Raw genomic sequence first — 17,276 nt, 5'->3', positions numbered from 1 at the left:
AGGAAAACCCTTCACCCAGAATCAGGGAAATGTCATGGTGGAAGGGACCTCAACAGGTCACCAAGTCTAGAACTCTGAGTTGAGGCAGCTGCAAGTAAACCTAGAACACCCCTAACAGGTGTTTGTCCAACCTGTTCTGAAAAACCTGCAGCGACGGGGATTCCACAACCTCCCTGGGAAGCCTGCTCCTGAGTTTAACTATCCTTAGAGTTAGAAAGTTTGTCCTAATATCTCACCTAAATCTCCCTTGCTGCAGATTAAGCCCATTACATCTTGTCCTCCCTTCAGCCAACATGGAGAACAATTGATTCCTGTCAGTTTATAACAGCCCTTAACATATCTGAAGACTGTCATCAGGTCCCCAGAAATCTTCTTTTCTCAAGACTTTAAACATGCTCATTTTTTCAACCTTTCCTCCTAGGTCAGGTTTTTTAAACCTTTGATCAGTTTAGTTGCTCTCCTCTGGACTCGCTCCAATTTATCAAACTCTTTCCTGAAGTGTGGTGCCCAGAACTGGACACCGTACTCCAGCTGAGGCCTCACCAGTGCCATGTAGAACAGGGTTCATTACCTCCCACATACAACACTCCCATTAATACACCCCAGGATGATATTATCCTTTTTCACAACTGCATACCATTGACCACTCATTCCATTTGTGATCCACTATAACCAAAGATCCTTTTCAGTAGTTCAAGCTCCTAGCTTGTTATTCCCCATTTTGCAGTTGATTTTTCCTTCCTATGTGAAGTACTTTGCACTTGTCTTTATTGAATTTCATCTTACTGATTTCAGATAAATTATTTAATTTGTTAAGGTTGTTTTGACTTCTGATCCTGTCCTCTGAAGTGCTAACAACCCCTTTCAGCTTGGTGTCATCTGCAACTTTTATACGCATACTCTCTATTCCATTACCCACCTCATTAATGAAAATACTAACTAGTACCGGACAGAGGACTGGCTCCAGCAAGACCAAACCACATATACACCCCCTGAATTTGGCATCAAACCATTGATTACTATTCTGAATATAGTCTTTCAATCAGCTGTGCACCCACTTTATAATAATTTCCTCTAGATCACATTTGCTTAGGAGAATGTCGTGGGACTGTGTCAAAAGCCTTCCTCAAATCAAGCATCTATAGCTTCCCTCCACATCCAGGAGGCCAGTAACCCTGTCAAAGGAGGAAATAAGGTTGGTTTGGCATGATTATCTCTTGACAAATCCATGCTGGCTATTCCTTGTCAACCTATTATGCACTAGGTGCTTACAAAATGATTGTTGTTTAACTGATTCCAGTATCTTTCCAGCTATCCAAGTTAAGCTGACTGGTCTATAAATTCCCTGGGTCCTCACTGTTTCCCTTTTCAAAAGACAGGTTCTATGTTTGCCCTTCTCCAATCCCCTGGAACCTCAACTACTCTATGAGTTCTTGAAAATAATCGCTAATGGTTCTGAGATTGCTTCAGTTAGTTCCTTAAGCACCCTAGGGTCAATTTCATCAGGCCCTGCCAATTTGAATATACTGAACTTATCTAAATATTCTTTAACCTGCTCTTTCCCTATTTTGGCTTGCGTTCCTTCCCCCTTGTCTGTTTGGATGTTTTAGCTTTCCCTTCGTTTAGATCATAGTATGATGGGAGACAAAGGGAAAAAAGTGAAACTCAGACAAGACCCAGCTGTTCCATTCTACCTGGCAGGCTGCATTTATGCCTTTCCTCTGGTTCCTATGAGTATAGCAGGGGATCCAGTCAGCCTATTGCATCCTAGCCTCTCCATTGATACAGACCAAGCACACGCGGGGTGCGTGGTACAGATGGATTTTATTGAAATGCAGGCATAGCAAGTGGTTTTTCTTTTCAAGAGGAAGGAGATGAAGCACGTTTAGTGCTACGGGACCAACCCCAGCCTCTATCCCTGCCCTCTCCACACGCGCACACACTGCTTTTCCTACTCCGGTCCCAATTTACTCATGAGACGTAACTGCAGCATTACAAATAAAAATGAACCCCAAAACAACCACAAGCTGTTCTGGGAGAAGAAAGAAAAAAGAAAAAAAAAAAAAAAGCAGCAACCCCCCACCACCAAACTCTGTACAAGGACACATTGAACCAGTCTCTGGTCAACTGTTAAAAAGGTCCCGGCCCTATGGCTCCAACAGCTTGCCCAGGAATCGCAAGTTGAGGATCTTGAGCTGCTCATCCATGTCCATGCGGACAATACCATCCTCTCCATCGATGCTCAAAAGGACGCCCATCGCCTCCCGGTCCTCCCCCAGGATCACCTTCACCTGGAGAAAGCAAACAGAGGAGCTTGAGGAGTAAGGGGATTATGGTTCTGCTAAATTTGATGCAAGCAGGTCTGGCTGGTATTCTCTGGCTGCGGTGCAGGAGGTCAAACTGATTGTTCCCTTCTGGCCTTGTAATCTAGGTCTGCCATGGGGTGAAAGAGATATAGCCTGAGCATAGGACTAGTTGCATAGGGTCAATATGTTCCTATCTATGATCCTCATCTGGCTACCCGACAATCTTTAGTGGATTTATCTTCCCAACCCCCTGAGATGTAGGGCAGTGCTTCAGGATCCAATAATGGAAAACCCTATATGAAAACTATGTATTATTATCATCCCCATTGTACAGATGGGTAAACTGAGGCCCAGAGAGTCAAAGTGACTTGTCCAAGTGAAAACGAACCCAGCTGTCCAGAATCCCAGATTAGCCCCTTAGCCACCGGGCAATCCTTCCTCTTTAGGTGTACAAACAGCCCACCCCACCACATGTATTGCTCAATACAATTCTGATTAGCTAAAGGTTGGTGAAGATAAGTGAAGGGTTCAGAGAAGCATGGGAGCAAGTCCAGTGAGCTCAGGGTTGGAAGAGACCCTAAGGACAGATATCAAAGTGACCTCAGAGAAAGCAGGCAGTCTCCATTTCAATGTCTATTAGACTGGAAGCTCTTCAGGACAGAGCTGGTCTCTTACTCCGTGTCGGTGTCATGCCTGGCACGATGGGCACCCAGCCTCCGTCCGGGCACCGTAATATTGATAGTCACTATCTCTGCAGCGTGGAAAGACCAGCTGCATCAAAGCGAGGTGTGACCATCACACGTCTATTAAACCTGCCCATTCTGAGTGCACATTAGATCTTTAACTCCCTGTTAGTCTTGCTGGGGGTCCATGACAAGCGTAACTGGCAAAGGGATTATTCTTCATTTCCAGTGGAGCCCCCAGCATGCCTTGCATTCCCCCAAGCATGGAAGATAGCATGGTCCCAGCCCATGGAGCCCACAGACTAGAGCAGTGGTTCCCAGCATTTTTGGCTCGAGGGCCACAGGTATCATTGTTACAATCCTGAAGGGCCACCAAGCTCTGCCAGCAGCCTCTCCCCCACCATAGCCAGACAGAAGGAGGCTGCTTCCTTGCTGATCTCCCACCCCCTGGCTGCAGCAGGGAAACCACACGAATCCTGTAGCCCCATGCGCTGCACCTGGGTCCCTAGGAAGTGGCTCCCTTCTGCCACCAGGGGGCTGGGAGATCAGTGCTCCCCTCCCTCTGGCTCCAGCAGGGACCCCAGCGCCTTAGGGAGAGCGCTTTGCCGTGCTCCCTGCTACAGCCAGGGGGAAGGGAGCGCTGATCTCCTGTCCCCTTGGCAGCAGCAAGGAGCCTGCACCGGTCTTGTAGCCCCACAGAAACATGCTCCGCCTGGGTCCTTAAGCAGCTGCTTCCTTCTGCAGCCAGAGAGAGGGAAGCAGCAGTCAACTCTGAAAGACCCCGCGGGCCACTTTTGGCCCCTGGGCCACAGACTGGGAACCACTGGTCTAAAGACTTGTCCATGGATTATTATTAGATTGCAGGACCCCACTGCATTAGGCACTACATTTTCATTGCTATTAGGTGCATTACAGTAATGCCTAGGAGCCTGTCATAGACCAGGACCCTGCTATGCCAGGGACTGTGCATTTTTATTGCTATTAGGTTATTACGGTAGCGCCTAGGAGCCCCAGTCTTGGCCCAGGACCCCATTGTGCCAGGTCCTGTACAGACACAGGATAAAACCTCCTGGGTGACTCTGGGCAAGTCACTTCCTCTCTCCCTGTGCCTCAGTTTTCCCATCAGTCAAATGGGGATAATGATAGTGACCTCCTTTGTAATGTGTTTTGAGGGCTACTGATGGAAAGCGCTAGCCGAGAGCTAGGGATGACTGTTATTACACTGCGTGAATGGGGACTATTTTCTTGGGACATATTAGTAACCGAGGGTCAATTCCTACCCCTGTGGTGCTGGTTTTGTAATCCTAACAATCTAGAGCCAAGGCGTTGCCTACTCTGTTTGTACAGCACCTAGCACAATGAGCCCCCATGGCTGGCCCTTAGGCACTACCACACCAACCAGGGACAAGTTACTATAATCAAGAACCAACACAGACATGTTCAGAATCAGATTCTACATAGGACACTGGAGAGGCTAGAAATGCAATTTGATTGGCGCTGTCAGACAGACAGGTCTACGTCAACATACCTTATTGTTTTTGGTCGGTGTGACGGGCTCCAGATGCTCGCTTGAAATGCTGACCACCTTCTCGCTGTCTTTCAGGTAGACTGAGCACATTCCACCCTGATAGGAGAAGACAACACGGTCAGGCGCCAACACCAAGAAAAAGGGCTTCAGCATCACCTGCTCTTTAAAACCCACTTGTAGAGCACGGCTGAGCTCAAAGGCAAACCTGAGAATTCATTTCTTCTCACCCCAGGATGCAAGCCCTCCAGGAATTGCAGGAAGATTCCAACTTATCTCAGGAAACTCTGTTCCCTCATCGACAGCCACTTAGGGTACATCTACATGGCAAGCAAAGCTCTGATTGCAGCACGGGTGGGCTTTAATCTAGCTCATGTGAGTAACAAAAGCTGTGTACACGCAGCTGCACAGGCTTCAGCAAGTACACACCCAGGCATCTAGCTAGCGTGGCCACAGCAACACTGCGGTTACCTGTGCATAGGCCTGCCTCGCAGCATCGACATACCCATAGAAAGGTGGACACGGCAGCCTTCTCCTCTGCAGTTTGTGGTGTCCAGAACAGCCTTCACTTGTGTGCTTGCCGCTGGCTAAATGTGTTCTTACAGCTCACCTTTCCTCCCTTCATTTTGCCCTCTCCCCCCTTTACTGGACTGGCAACTGGACTTGTTTGATTATTCACCACACCACATCTTGGCAGCACTGTTTTCCATGCCCCTCGTGCACTATCCTGTACAAATCAAACCCATTCGCTCTGGGGAGAGACAGACATTGGAGGACAGACACCAGACCCAGTATAGGGCCCTACCAAATTCACAGTCCATTTTGGTCAACTTCATGATCCTAAGATTTTAAACATCGTATATTTTACGGTTTCAGATATTTAAATCTGAAATTTCAGGGTCCCAACTCAAAAGCGAGTCTTGGGGGTGAGGGGGGTGTCACAAGACTACTGTGGGGAGATCGCCACCCTTATTTCTGCACCACCTCCTCCTCCAGCTCCAACGCTCAGGAGTTAAAGAGGCCTTGGGGTGTGTGTGGTGACCACAGTGCCCTGGACGGTCGCCCACTCACACATCAATAAGGCCGACTCGGCCCTGCCCTGCCCTGCCCTGCCCCCAGGACACCCCCTATACGCTAGCAACCCTCACTTCTGTGCTGCTGCTACTGGAAGCGCTGCCTTCAGAGCTGAGCTCCCAGTCAGCAGCCGCCACTCTCCAGCCACCCAGCCCTGTGAAATCTGGTCTCCGCTACAACAGCCAGATTTCATGGTCCGGGACGTGTTTTTCACAGCCATGTATTTGGTAGGGCCCTACCAACACAGCTGTGATGCCCAGCAGGCAGGCAATAGTTTGATCCGACTTGGACCAGGTTTCTCCACACACACCCTTTCTTCCTAACACCTGCACAATCCAAACCTTGAAGCTACAAAAATCCTGAATTAAATCAGACAGAAAATTCAGAGGCAGCGACAGCCTGGGTAATTGCTTCTAATCCACCCCTGCAGGCAGAGCTGTTCCCTACAGCAGTATTCTCCAGGGCTTTTCCTAGTCCCAATTATACAGGACCCAGTAGATTTCCCCGGGACGACAATTCCAGAGCACAGTAGTTCTTGCTGGTAGGACACTTTCCTTGGTACCGAGCCAGAGGTTTTCCACATGTGATTAATTTCAGCCCTAATTATTTCATCCCCCTTCCTTAGTAATTACACCCGTCCGACCCTCCCTTATGCTCCATCTGATTGTTCCCTGGCCCAACAACACGCAGTCGTCGCTTTCGCCTCTACGCACCGTCACGCTGCGGATGACTCCCATCTGCCCCACCACCTGGCTGTCCATATAGGTGTCTCGAACTTTGACCTGGATGTCGGTGGTGACCCAATCGCTGGAGTTCTGCTCGATGCCGGAGCCGGGGGTGTGAGGGTTGTACCCCCCTGGAGAAGGAGCCCCTGGTGTCATGGGGCTGTAGCCCACGGGGCTGGGACTGGGACTGGCCTGTAGGGAAAAAGCAAAAGGGCAGCAGCACCGAGTTAAAGGTCTCTGCTTTCAGACATTAAGCACTCACTGCCACAGCAGGAAGTCCTGTTGGAACAGACCACATCACACCCAGGATCTGGCTACGCCAACCGCGATCTGCAGCTCGGCCTGGTGTTGTATCCAGCCAGAGCGCTGACAGTACCTGATACGCCATGGGCGACGGGGTCGGGTGGTAACTGGCTGGCGAGTGGGTGTTCTGGTAGCCTACGGGGCTAGGTGCCACCTGGTGGTAACTCTGAGGGCTCGGGCTTGGCTGATACGAGCCCTGAGGAGATGGAACAGCGTATGGAGAAAACTGGTCCGTGTTGTACCTGCCATGAGAAGAGACGGGCAGTGAGGAGGGGCACACAAATAGAACTAGGAACCCAGCGGGGGCCCATCTACCCCGATTGGTCCATGGAGCCACAGAGACAGGGATCAGAGATCAGCGCCATTCGCCAGGCTTTCCTGGACCGGCAGCGGAGTGAGAACAGAAACATGATCAGATCCCCGGCAACAAGGTGGAGGTCTATTTCCAAGCTCCCACAGGCATATCTCCTTTCCGGGTGGGTAACCGCAAGACGCCGGAAGGCGACACTCCCCCTGGTTAGAGTCAGGCAGCAGGGTGCACTGCTGGAGAGGGAGGAAGCGAGCGGCCTTGTGGAATCAGAATGGCTGCAACGCAGCTGGACAGCAGTGCAGAGCCTCCGCCAGGAACTGCCCAGGTCTGCCCAAATGCTGGGCACAAAGAGATCCACCCCCGGCCCCCCTTCCGCGGGCGGGCGCACTCACATGGCTGGGGTCCCCGGCGTCTGTGGATTGTACGGCGGATTGACCTGAGGAGACGAAGGGTCGGGGTAGCCGGGAGTCTGGGGGTTGGGAGTCCCCCCGTAGCCTTGCGGAGAGGGCGTGGGCTCGTCATCGAAGCCATATTCGAACTCCTCTTCCGCCCTGGGGGAGATAGCGTCATTCGCACAGCACGGGGGAGACAAAACGACATCCACAGCCCCCCACCCATTATCTCCCCTTAGGAGCACACTGACGTAATCCCCCCATCAGTTCTCCTCTCTCCAGAGCTCTCCAGGAGAGGATGTCACACCCACATGCAATTAGATTCCCTTAAACTCCTCCATCACATGAAGCCCGCACAGCCCAGCCACCCTGCACATCTGCCCCCTAGTGGGCTGACAGTGTCACAGCCATCCTCTCTGCCCGCCCCGCCCCCCCCCCCCCCCCGACTAGCGCAGAGAGGCACAAACCTGGAGGGCGTGTTGGGGTTGTTGGGGTCCCAAGCCCCACTCTGTGCGGGCGTCCGGCTGCCATCATGCAGCGGCGTCTGAGAGCCATAGTGCGGGGTCCTGCTGCCTGAAAGAGCCCAGCCCGCGTCCGGTTAGCACTCGTGCCCAGGCAGCGGAGACGGGGAGGGGCCAGACCCTACATTGCCCCTCTTCCATCCCATCACTCACTGGGATCTGGGGGAGAGCGGCAGGTCCATCGGGCTCGCCCATTACCCGGCACCCTCGGGAGGGGTAGGGAGCGCGGGCAGCATACAAGCCGCTGCTGTGCACGACACAGGACAGAGTGGGTCGACTGCACGGCTGGACAGCTCCTTCTCCAGCCTGTTCCTGGGGATCAGTCCTGCCCCCACCCTCTGCCTCGGGAGCCCCCTCCTCCAGGGACCGTCCCAATTCTCCCGGCCCCCGCTGCCCTCACTCACCGTCGTGCAACGGGGTCTGCGATCCGTACATGGGGGTGCGCGAACCCGAGCCGTACATGGGGGTCTGCGAGCCGTACATGGGAGTGCGGCCGTAGGCGGAAGTCATGCCGCCAGGTCTCCTTGAACCCCTGCCAGCGAGAGAGGACTTGCTGTACACACTTGTTTGCTCCGCTCACCATCACAGGGCCAATCCACAGCCCGGGGGGCAGCTGTGCCCAGGACAATCCCCCCCAGACACATGGCCCACCACTAGAGGGCTTTCCCCTGAGTGAGGCCAGCCTCCTTGTCCATGGGGGAGGAAGGGGTTTGCAAACTGTGCTGAGCCCCTGGGCACTGAACTAAGACCAGTTTCCCACATGGGCACCAACCTGCCAGTCATACCCATCTGGGCTGGCTTTAGCCAGGGTTTTAGAGGTTAGCAGCGCCATAGCCCAGAAGCCATCCCAGTTCCCCTTCTCCTCAAAGGGAATTTTCCCCTGCTCCCCTTCCACCTAGGGTGACACGGGAATCTCGCTCTGCCCCCAGAATGATCAACGCTGACTTCACCCACAGGGCAGGGCGGCAGGGTTGCCAGCCTCCATTCTGGGCTTGATCTGCCCCAATCCAAGTCCCACATAAGACAAGCCTACAGCACAGGCCCCAGCTGTGGAGTCAGGTGGCTGGAGGGGACATATTACGGTAGAAGCTAAGAACCTGAGTCCCGGACTCATTGCCAGCGGATGCTGTGAAGGCCAAAAGTATAACGGGGTTCAAACTAGAATTAGATAAGTTCCTGGAGAACAGGTCCATCAATGGCTGTTAGCCAAGAGGGGCTGGGACATAACCCCACGCTCTGGGTGTCCCTAAACCTCTGACTGCCAGAAGCTGGGCCTGGACGACAGGGAATGGATCACTCAATAATTGCCCTGTTCTGTTCATTCCCTCTGAAGCACCTGGGTTTAGCCCAGTATCCCATCTTCCGATAGTGGCCAGAATGACCATTGGTCTGACCCAGTGTGGCCATTCTTATGTTCTTACAACAGTAGCTCCTAGGTGACCCAGTCACGCACCAGGCCCCCAGCATGCCAGGCGTTGTACAAACACAGACGAAAGAGTGCAATCATCAGGGCAGCCATCTGGGCCAGAGCCAATCCCTGCACCCCAGGATTGCAGTTTGCTGTGTGTAGCACCCCAACTTTGGCTCCCCACGGAACAAGCCCCGTCTCCGCTACCCGCCACACTTACACGGTCGTGAGGCGCTGGCGATCCACTGAGATAGTCTGGCAGGTGGAATGGAGTTCCACACGGGCCGTGGATTCCGTGGCATCTTTCACTACTCCAATGTAGCCTGAAAGAGACAAGGCCTCAGTTCTCGGAACCTGATGCAGGTCTTGGAGATCCCAAGCGTGTGGGGCAGGGGGTGCCCAGCCTGAGCATCACCAAGAGCCACCTGGAAAACGGGCTACAGGCCAGCATGGGATTCACACCTGCTGGCTTCCAAAGCCAAGAACACATGGGCAGAGTACCAGCTGAGATCCAGAGCTCCCTTGTTCGATTGGACACAGGGGCTGGCTTTCCGCTAACAGCAGAGACTAAGCTGCCCAGATACACGGCCTCTCAGGAGCGGAAGCAAAACCCAGGAGTCCTGATTCCCTGCTTTAACCAGTAGACCCCACTCCCCATGGAGCTAGGGATAGAACCCAGGAATCCTGACCCACACTGGCTGTAACCACTAGAGTGTTCCCTCTGAAGTGAGATGCTGCCTCCAGGAATTCCTCACCGCTTGATAGTCCCCCCTTCCCCTCCACATTCTCATGGAACGATCCAGCCCCCTCCCGCCCTGCTACACAAGGGAGAGGACCGGCCCCGTCCGGCATGAGCCCCCAAAACCCCACTGCAACAGGCCCATTACCTTTGTAGGGCCCCTGGGAGATCCGCACCGTCTGCCCAATCAGGTCGTTGTCCCTGCGCCCACGGCCTCGGCTCATCCCACCTCCGCCAAAGCCACCTCGCTGACCTGTGGAGTGGGGCAGAGATCAGAGCAGGGTGATGTACCCAGGGCTGTAGCCTCATGTCACCCCAGTGTTACCAGTCGCCCCGCCTGGGACCGTAGGTCTGCACTGCCCCCCAGGAAGGGCCAGCTGGGGGCGCTACAAACACTGGGGTGAGCCAGGGCCTGCAGAAATCGGCCTCTCCCCGAACCGAGGCCGGACACTCACCTGCTGCGCTGGGGTGCATGGGGCTACTGATCCGAGGGCTCATGGGGGCAAAGCCTCCGACAGTGAAGTTGGTGACGTCTCGGGGCTGCAAGAGGGAAAGCAAGTGAGAGCAGGCAGGGGAATCCGCCCGCAGAGCTGGGGCTCCCAGGGGAAGGAAGGAATCTCTGAGTTCAACTCCCACAGGCACAGCTGGGAGTGGGGGAAGGAAAGTCCCTCTGGGGGCCTGAGATGTCACTGAGTAATGAACCAAGCAGATACCAGGGTGTGAGCCATCCCCAAAAGCTGTGCAAACAAATCAGATGTAGACTTCTCGTTTTACTGTATACGTGAGATGAAGGTAGAGAGAGATTTTTCCTTTCCTGTTCTGATAACGGTACAGCGCTGTTTAGTGTGGCATTAGTGGACTCCATCTTGTTAGTTTCTTGAAGTGAACTCTTTCCTGAAACTTGTACTATTGAACCTAAAAATATCTTGATGAATTCTCTGTGTGTGTGAGGAATGTATGTGCAGGGCATAAAAAGACACCAACCTAAACTGATCTCGCAACAGAAAGGGGAGTAAAGACAGGGACTGCCATCCTAACCCTGAAGGCCGAAGAATACCTATCAACGACCCTAAAGTGCAAATAAACGACCCTAAAGTACAGAAGGATCCACCCTGGGAACAAACAAAGTACAGAAATAAAGGAAAAGTTCCAGAGGGGTAGCAGTGTTAGTCTGTATACAGCAAAAACAACGAGAGTCCTGTAGCACTTTAAAGACCAACACATTTCTGCGGGCATAAGCTTTCGTGGGCTGCAACCCACTTCATCAGATGCATCGCTTACGCCCGCAGAAATTCGTAAGTCTTTAAGGTGCTCTTGTTGTTTTTAGAAACAAGAGAATAGTCTTGCAATTAGCTGATGATTAACAACTATACTGAACCCAGAGGCAGCTCAACACAGGAAGGCCCATAGACTTACATGAGAGCCGGCAAGTATAAAAGATGGGGTAAAAACATGGAAACTTTGGGTCTCATTCTGCAGTTGTCATCTGGAGCATCGGATTCTCGACCAATGGAGGCCCGGCTCCCTCCTAGTGCCAAATCTAGCTGGCCACTAGGCTGTCTCGAGCAACGCATAAAAGGACTGGTAATCATATCACACCGGCTTTCAGAACGTCTTGGGTATGAATGCGTGTGGGCGTGTGAGAGACTGCTTTTTGCTATTCTTACATGTACAATAAACATGGCATGTTGCTTTGTCCCCCCGAATAAGATCCTGCTAGTCTTTTCTTTTACAAGTATAACAAAGATGAGGCAAGGGGGAGCTACATTCCCATCCTCATTGGTTCTGGGGAAGTACACTCTGAACACATTCTCCACCCAGCCCAGAGGGGGCTCTGGTTCCGCCCTCCCCATCAGCTGTGGGAGAACACAGCCCGCAAGGTGAAGGGGCCAGCAGCCTCCTTTGCCCTCCCCTAGCCAAGGATCTCAAAGTACTTCACTAACTTGAATCTCATCTCCCTTCCCTACCTCACCCCTCATCTACCAGGGGAGAGGCTCAGAGGGTCACACACGAGCAGGGGAACCTAGGAGTCCTGCTTCCCAGGGCCATGCTCCAGCCACTGTCTCTGTAAGTTGCCAGGGGCTGCTGAATTTCATGTTTCAGGGCACAGACCGATTGCCAGCTGGGGATCTGGAAGAAAACTACTCCGCCCAATGCTCCTGTGAAGCATCCAGAAGCAGCTGACAGGAGACAGGCACTAGACAGTCTGACCCAGCCTCATGGAGATGGGGAGGCAGATCTGAGACAGACAGGCCTTTTCAATCCACCCTGGTGCAGCAGGAAGGCAGGCCATGAGACTGGACTGCCCAGTGGTCTGCTTCAGGCAAGTCCCACGGGCCGTGCTATGGGGAGTCCCCAGGCGTATCCCTAGGCTCCTTACCTTCGAGCCCCCAGCCAGCACCAAGTGGCGAGTCTTACACACAAACATGCCCCCATTCTCCACCAACTTCTTGCAGTGCAGGAATCCAAAGCCACGGAAGAGGTGTCTGATCTCTCCCTCGCGACCCTGGGAAAGGAGAAGAAGGGAGGGCCGAGCTCAGCCAGGAAAAAGAGTTATTCCGGGGACGCCCTCTAACCTGGGCACACGCAGAGCATAGCTGCAGTGCAGGGAGACCGAATTCACAGCCACCGGGGAGAGAGCATGTCACAGAGCCAAGAGGCGGCCAAAGCTCTCAGTCCCTGGAGCCTGCACCTCAGCACTGGCACAGTCCTTCCCACTTCTACAGCCCTTTCATCTCCACACACTTCCCGACAATAAGGAGGGAGCACCTCACCCACCATTGCAATGCAGCCACCTCTGGACCCAGTTGCAGGGGAACCCAGGGATGTGGGGGAATTAGAACGCAGCAGCTGTTCAAAGAGAGACTGCTCAGCAAGGGGTTCAGGTTGCAAGAGCGCCATCAGAGGTGGCGTGATCTCTCAGCGGGGCGCTGGCCTCCGCTTTCACTGAGGGATGGGGAAATGCAGATGAGATGTTATGCTCTCCACCCACCTGCACATGCAAACCCAGAGCCTGCCCATTGGGAAGCCCCTTTCCCCCTCACCGAGTGCGGCCCATCAATAACTTTAACGATGTCCTTGACGTGGATGTTGTTCTGCTCCGAGTCCAGGGCCACAGCAAAGCGATTGTCCTTCTTCCGCGTCACGGCCTGGTGCCTGACAGTCACCACTTTGCCATACATGTTCAGGACCTGCACGTGGGACGGGAGGGAGGGGATCATCACATTTGGGGTCAGGAAGGAATTTTTCCCCTGGTCAGATTGGCAGAGACACGAGGGTGGGGGTTGTCTTAATCTGCAGCATGGGGCCTGTGTCACTTGCTGGTTTGAACTAGAGTAAATGGTGGGTTTTCTGTAACCTGAAGTCTTTAAATCATGATCTGAGGACTTCAGTAACCCAGCCAGAGACTATGGGCCTACTACTGATCATCTAGCCTGGCCTCCTGTAGCACAGAGAAAAGATCAGAAGGGCCCAAACGCAAGGACATTGGGAAAACTCAGCAGCCCCTCCTCATCAGGCCAGTACGCAGAGCAGTCCAGCAGCAACACGGACATCAGACCAAGGAGGGAGAAACAGGAACCCGCCAGGCAGAATGGGGAATTCTGGCCTGGAGCCAGGCAGAGGCTGTGGCTGGATCATTTCAATCCCATTAATCATTACAATGAACATCACTCCTGGGCCAGAAGTCGAACACTGCAGGGGTCAGAAAGGAACCTGGCTGGGTGCGCACCACTGGGAGGTGTCGGACATGGGCCCACGGCAGAGAGAGGATGCCAGACTGCCCAGACATTTAAGTCTGATCCAGTGCAAACGTCGCTTTGTCTGCCCCAGAACCCAGCGGCCAGGCCTATCCAGAGAGAAGCCAGCAGCTCCCCAGGCAACGGTTCTGAGCTGCCTCGTCAGGGCTGTCCGCGCCCCAGTGAGACAGTTCGGTGCAGGCTTCCCTAGCGTGGGTGGCGCTGGGAGAGTGGAGAGCAACGCACACCCACCTGGAAGGTCTCCCGCTCCAGGCGGACGATGACCCCGACCGTCTGGGGATCCAGCTGGACCAGCTCACCCCACTCGTGCTGCCCGCCCACATCCACGCCGGAGGCCGTCTCAGAGCAGAGCTGCAAGTCCCGAGGCAGCACCTTGAGCTGAAAGAGGGGAAGTGAGTGAGCGAGTGGCCCAGGAAGGGGACGGTTAGAGGGAACTGCCGCGGCCTGGCAGATGGCCAGAACTCCGCCGCCCCACTCACCTCATGCATGGTGAGGTCCGAGAAGAGGATGACGAAGTTCTCCTCTACCCGCACGATCAGCCCCGTGTCGCCCTCGAAGCGCCCAGCGATCACCTTGACATGGTCCCCCATCTTGAAGTACTTGCGCAGCTCCTGAGCTGGGAACTCCAGCATGTCCTGGGTGGAGGGGGAACGGGGTTAGGGCAGGATGCAGGAGACAGGTGGGGGGCAGACGGGTGGTGCCAGGGGTTGATAGCAGGATGGAGGCAGGCACTGCCTGTTGCAGGGCTCAAAGCTCTACTGTCTGATGTTCCTGGCTAACTCAGGAGATGCCAGGACTACAGGCACAGGATTCAGGGACGTGCTGGTCCTACAAGCTGCAACGGCTCATACCAAGGAGCCTGCTGCTCCATAGAGGGACAGCCAGGAGTATCACATACTTGCTGCTGGGCCTGCAGTTGGACTGCCCCATCCTCCCTGGCAGCCAAAGGGCCTGGATGCAAGCCCAGGAGGCGGCAGGGGGGCCGAGGCCAGTGTCACCCGTTCTGTACCTTGAGATCCTCGTGTTTGGGCATGATGGTGATTTTGTTGCCGTCCACACTCAGGATCTTGCCCTGCAGGTTGATCAGCTCCCCCTCGCACACCTCCACGTTGTCGCCAGGTTGGAAGTTGTGCTCCCGTTCCTTCCCTGTCCAACGGAGAGCAGTGTGACTCGTAGGGAAGGCACTCAGAGGGCATCGCTCCCTGGCAGAAGCTTCACATGGAAGGGGGGATGCCTACCGCACAGCCCTCTGCAGAATCAGGGGCCTCCCATCGATCCACACGGACTAGATAGACCTCCCTCCCCCCGGTGCATGAATCATCGCTGCGTACCTGTGCTTTCAGTAACCACCTCCAGATCGATGCCTTCCGGCTGGTCCTCAAACTTCTCCAGCTCAGACAGGGTGGGCTTCACTCCCTCCGTGATCTGGCATCCGAAGGACAAAGGCAGAGAGATTTCAGGGACAGGGAGGGGAGACAGAAACCCAAACGTCGCCCACAGAACTTCTCTCCGACCTCAGACTCCTTGCCGCGTGCCAGGGGTGAGGCTCCCTGCCCTGCTGAGCAGCAGGGGACTAGGGCAGGGCAATGCTAACGTCAGGGGTGGGTTCATCTCAATCCCCATAGGGGAGTCTGGGATGCAAATGACACGCCCATATGGGGATCTTGCCACCTCCTCTCCAAAGGCACACACAACCCGCCCATCCCTCCCCCCACACACACTCAGATGGGGGTTTCAGCAACCTGTCCCCCCCAGTCAGATGTCCATATGAGGATCCCTGTCCACCCCAGCACATGCCCAGAGGGGGACCTCGCAGAGCCCACCCTGAGCAAATCAATAATTTTCCTTCAGAACTGGGTTTGTCTCTCGTGGGATTTTAAACAGAAAACTGGGTTCCCGATTAAAGAGAGGTTTCTGTGAGACCTGTCTGCCTTCCATGGGAAATTTCAATCTTTCATCAAAAAACAAGTGTCCAAAACCAAAATATTTCAATTTGGATGTGCTGCCACAGTGCCTCATGAGAAATGTAGTTCAGATAACTCACCTCCTGATCATGAACCAGGCTATCCAGCTGGATTACATCTCCCATGATGACCGAGGCCATGGACTTTCATGGTGTGCCTCCAAGAGGGGAGGCAGTGGTGCCTCATGGGAAATGTAGTCTAACAAGGGAACCCAGCTCATAGTGGGAAATAGGAGCACAAGGAACCAGAACTACAACTCCCATGAGGCACCACAGTGACATTTCCAGACCAGAACTTATTTTGGTTTTTGAATTTTCACCAAAAAATTAAGTTTCCTGAAGGGGCAAAAAACCCCAAAAACCTCATTTTCTGATGAGCCCTAACCTAGGCTTTGACAGGCCCGGTTCCCTCTCCTTCTCAAAGCCCCGCCTTGACAAGAGGCCAATCACGCAGCCTCTCAGCACAGAGCCGCAGATACTCACCACAGCCGACATGGCAAAGCTCTTGAAGAGGAAGCCCTTGCGACTGTAACGATTGCCTTCAAAAATGAGGAAATCCCCATCGGAAGCAACGTCTCCCCCCAAGGACCTGGAGGGAGGGGGAGCATTAGAGGGTCAGGCACCCTCAGTGGCAGCCTTCTCAGAGGAGGGACCGGCTGTTTCATAATGGGACAGCAGGGGTGCAGGGAGCCCTAACAAGAACAGGGTATGGTGGCTCTACCTCGGCTGCTGGAGGAGGTCAAGACTCCAGGGTTAGGTCTCTCACCAGCAGTTGTCTGGATTGCTAGGCCAGGGCAAACTCACCCAGCTCCCAGGGCAGGGAAGAGGGGCTGACTACCCTTCCTATGGCTCAGAGGCCCCTGCCACTCAAGGTGCCCAACTCCCAGTGCCCCTGCGGATGGAGTTGGAGGAAGATGTGATGGAAGGGTGACAAACTATAGCCATTCTTTCCACCTGCGAGTCAGGGACCCCGCGGTGCCAACTGGCAGAGGGGACAGGAAGTGCTGAGGGTTTTACAGAGCGAGATCTCCTGGGTTGGATATCTGCATAATATTCACCAAAGGGTGGCATGTGAGGTGTCTACCAAGAGCCAGCTGCCCACTGGTTATCATAATCACTGCAAAATATATGTACGGGTAATATTTAAGGAGTTACATGTCAATACTGAATGTTATACTCTTACGGTCTTGGACTTAAGGCAGGTCACCAGAATGTGACTACCTCATATGCCCCTTTCGGGCAGGAGGTAACAGATGCCTATCTCCCTGTCTGCCCGTGTGGGCACTGGGTGTTGTATGCCTATTTGCAGACTGGGCCAGATGCAAATTGAGAGATTGCAGAATCTACAGGAAGAAACAAACAGTGGGGCTGGGGGAGAAGTCGGTCCCATTTATGAATAAAGACAAAGGACTGGTCTGGGATATCTTGGAGTCCACTGACTCCTTCACCTAGGAGGAGGCAAACTGACAGCAGGCATGTCTTGGGAAAGAAGGATCACAGCTAGCCAGGATGAAAAGCGCTGCGCAGATTTTAGGTGAACAACATTCTACAAGACATGAGAGTATCATC

The 17,276-nt window shown here is 53.8% G+C and overlaps 1 protein-coding gene across 3 annotated transcripts in view; it reads right to left on the bottom strand.

Annotated features, from left to right (window-relative positions):
- Positions 1 to 1,805: 1,805 nt before the first annotated feature.
- The window catches only part of SUPT5H (SPT5 homolog, DSIF elongation factor subunit), a 32,254-nt gene continuing 16,783 nt past the window's right edge, over positions 1,806 to 17,276 (bottom strand). For all 3 annotated transcript variants that reach the window (XM_067556763.1, XM_067556765.1, XM_067556764.1), the window contains 17 exons: positions 16,191 to 16,296; positions 15,076 to 15,169; positions 14,754 to 14,890; positions 14,224 to 14,379; positions 13,976 to 14,122; positions 13,031 to 13,177; positions 12,367 to 12,492; positions 10,442 to 10,526; positions 10,135 to 10,239; positions 9,468 to 9,570; positions 8,244 to 8,371; positions 7,786 to 7,891; positions 7,319 to 7,477; positions 6,690 to 6,858; positions 6,302 to 6,505; positions 4,518 to 4,613; positions 1,806 to 2,291 (listed from right to left, as the gene is read on the bottom strand). In XM_067556763.1, coding sequence (XP_067412864.1) covers positions 2,148 to 2,291; positions 4,518 to 4,613; positions 6,302 to 6,505; positions 6,690 to 6,858; positions 7,319 to 7,477; positions 7,786 to 7,891; positions 8,244 to 8,371; positions 9,468 to 9,570; positions 10,135 to 10,239; positions 10,442 to 10,526; positions 12,367 to 12,492; positions 13,031 to 13,177; positions 13,976 to 14,122; positions 14,224 to 14,379; positions 14,754 to 14,890; positions 15,076 to 15,169; positions 16,191 to 16,296 — 2,212 coding nt within the window. In that variant the 3' untranslated portion in view covers positions 1,806 to 2,147. The remainder of the gene's footprint in view (positions 2,292 to 4,517; positions 4,614 to 6,301; positions 6,506 to 6,689; positions 6,859 to 7,318; positions 7,478 to 7,785; positions 7,892 to 8,243; positions 8,372 to 9,467; positions 9,571 to 10,134; positions 10,240 to 10,441; positions 10,527 to 12,366; positions 12,493 to 13,030; positions 13,178 to 13,975; positions 14,123 to 14,223; positions 14,380 to 14,753; positions 14,891 to 15,075; positions 15,170 to 16,190; positions 16,297 to 17,276) is intronic.

Source organism: Emydura macquarii, unplaced genomic scaffold (genome assembly GCF_026122565.2).
Source record: "Emydura macquarii macquarii isolate MOO-44397 ecotype Brisbane River unplaced genomic scaffold, CSIRO-AGI_Emac_v2 contig_1790, whole genome shotgun sequence".
Lineage (NCBI taxonomy): Eukaryota > Metazoa > Chordata > Testudines > Chelidae > Emydura > Emydura macquarii.
The sequence above is the reverse complement of the archived record's forward strand: the minus strand, read 5'-3'. Positions and strand labels throughout refer to the sequence as shown.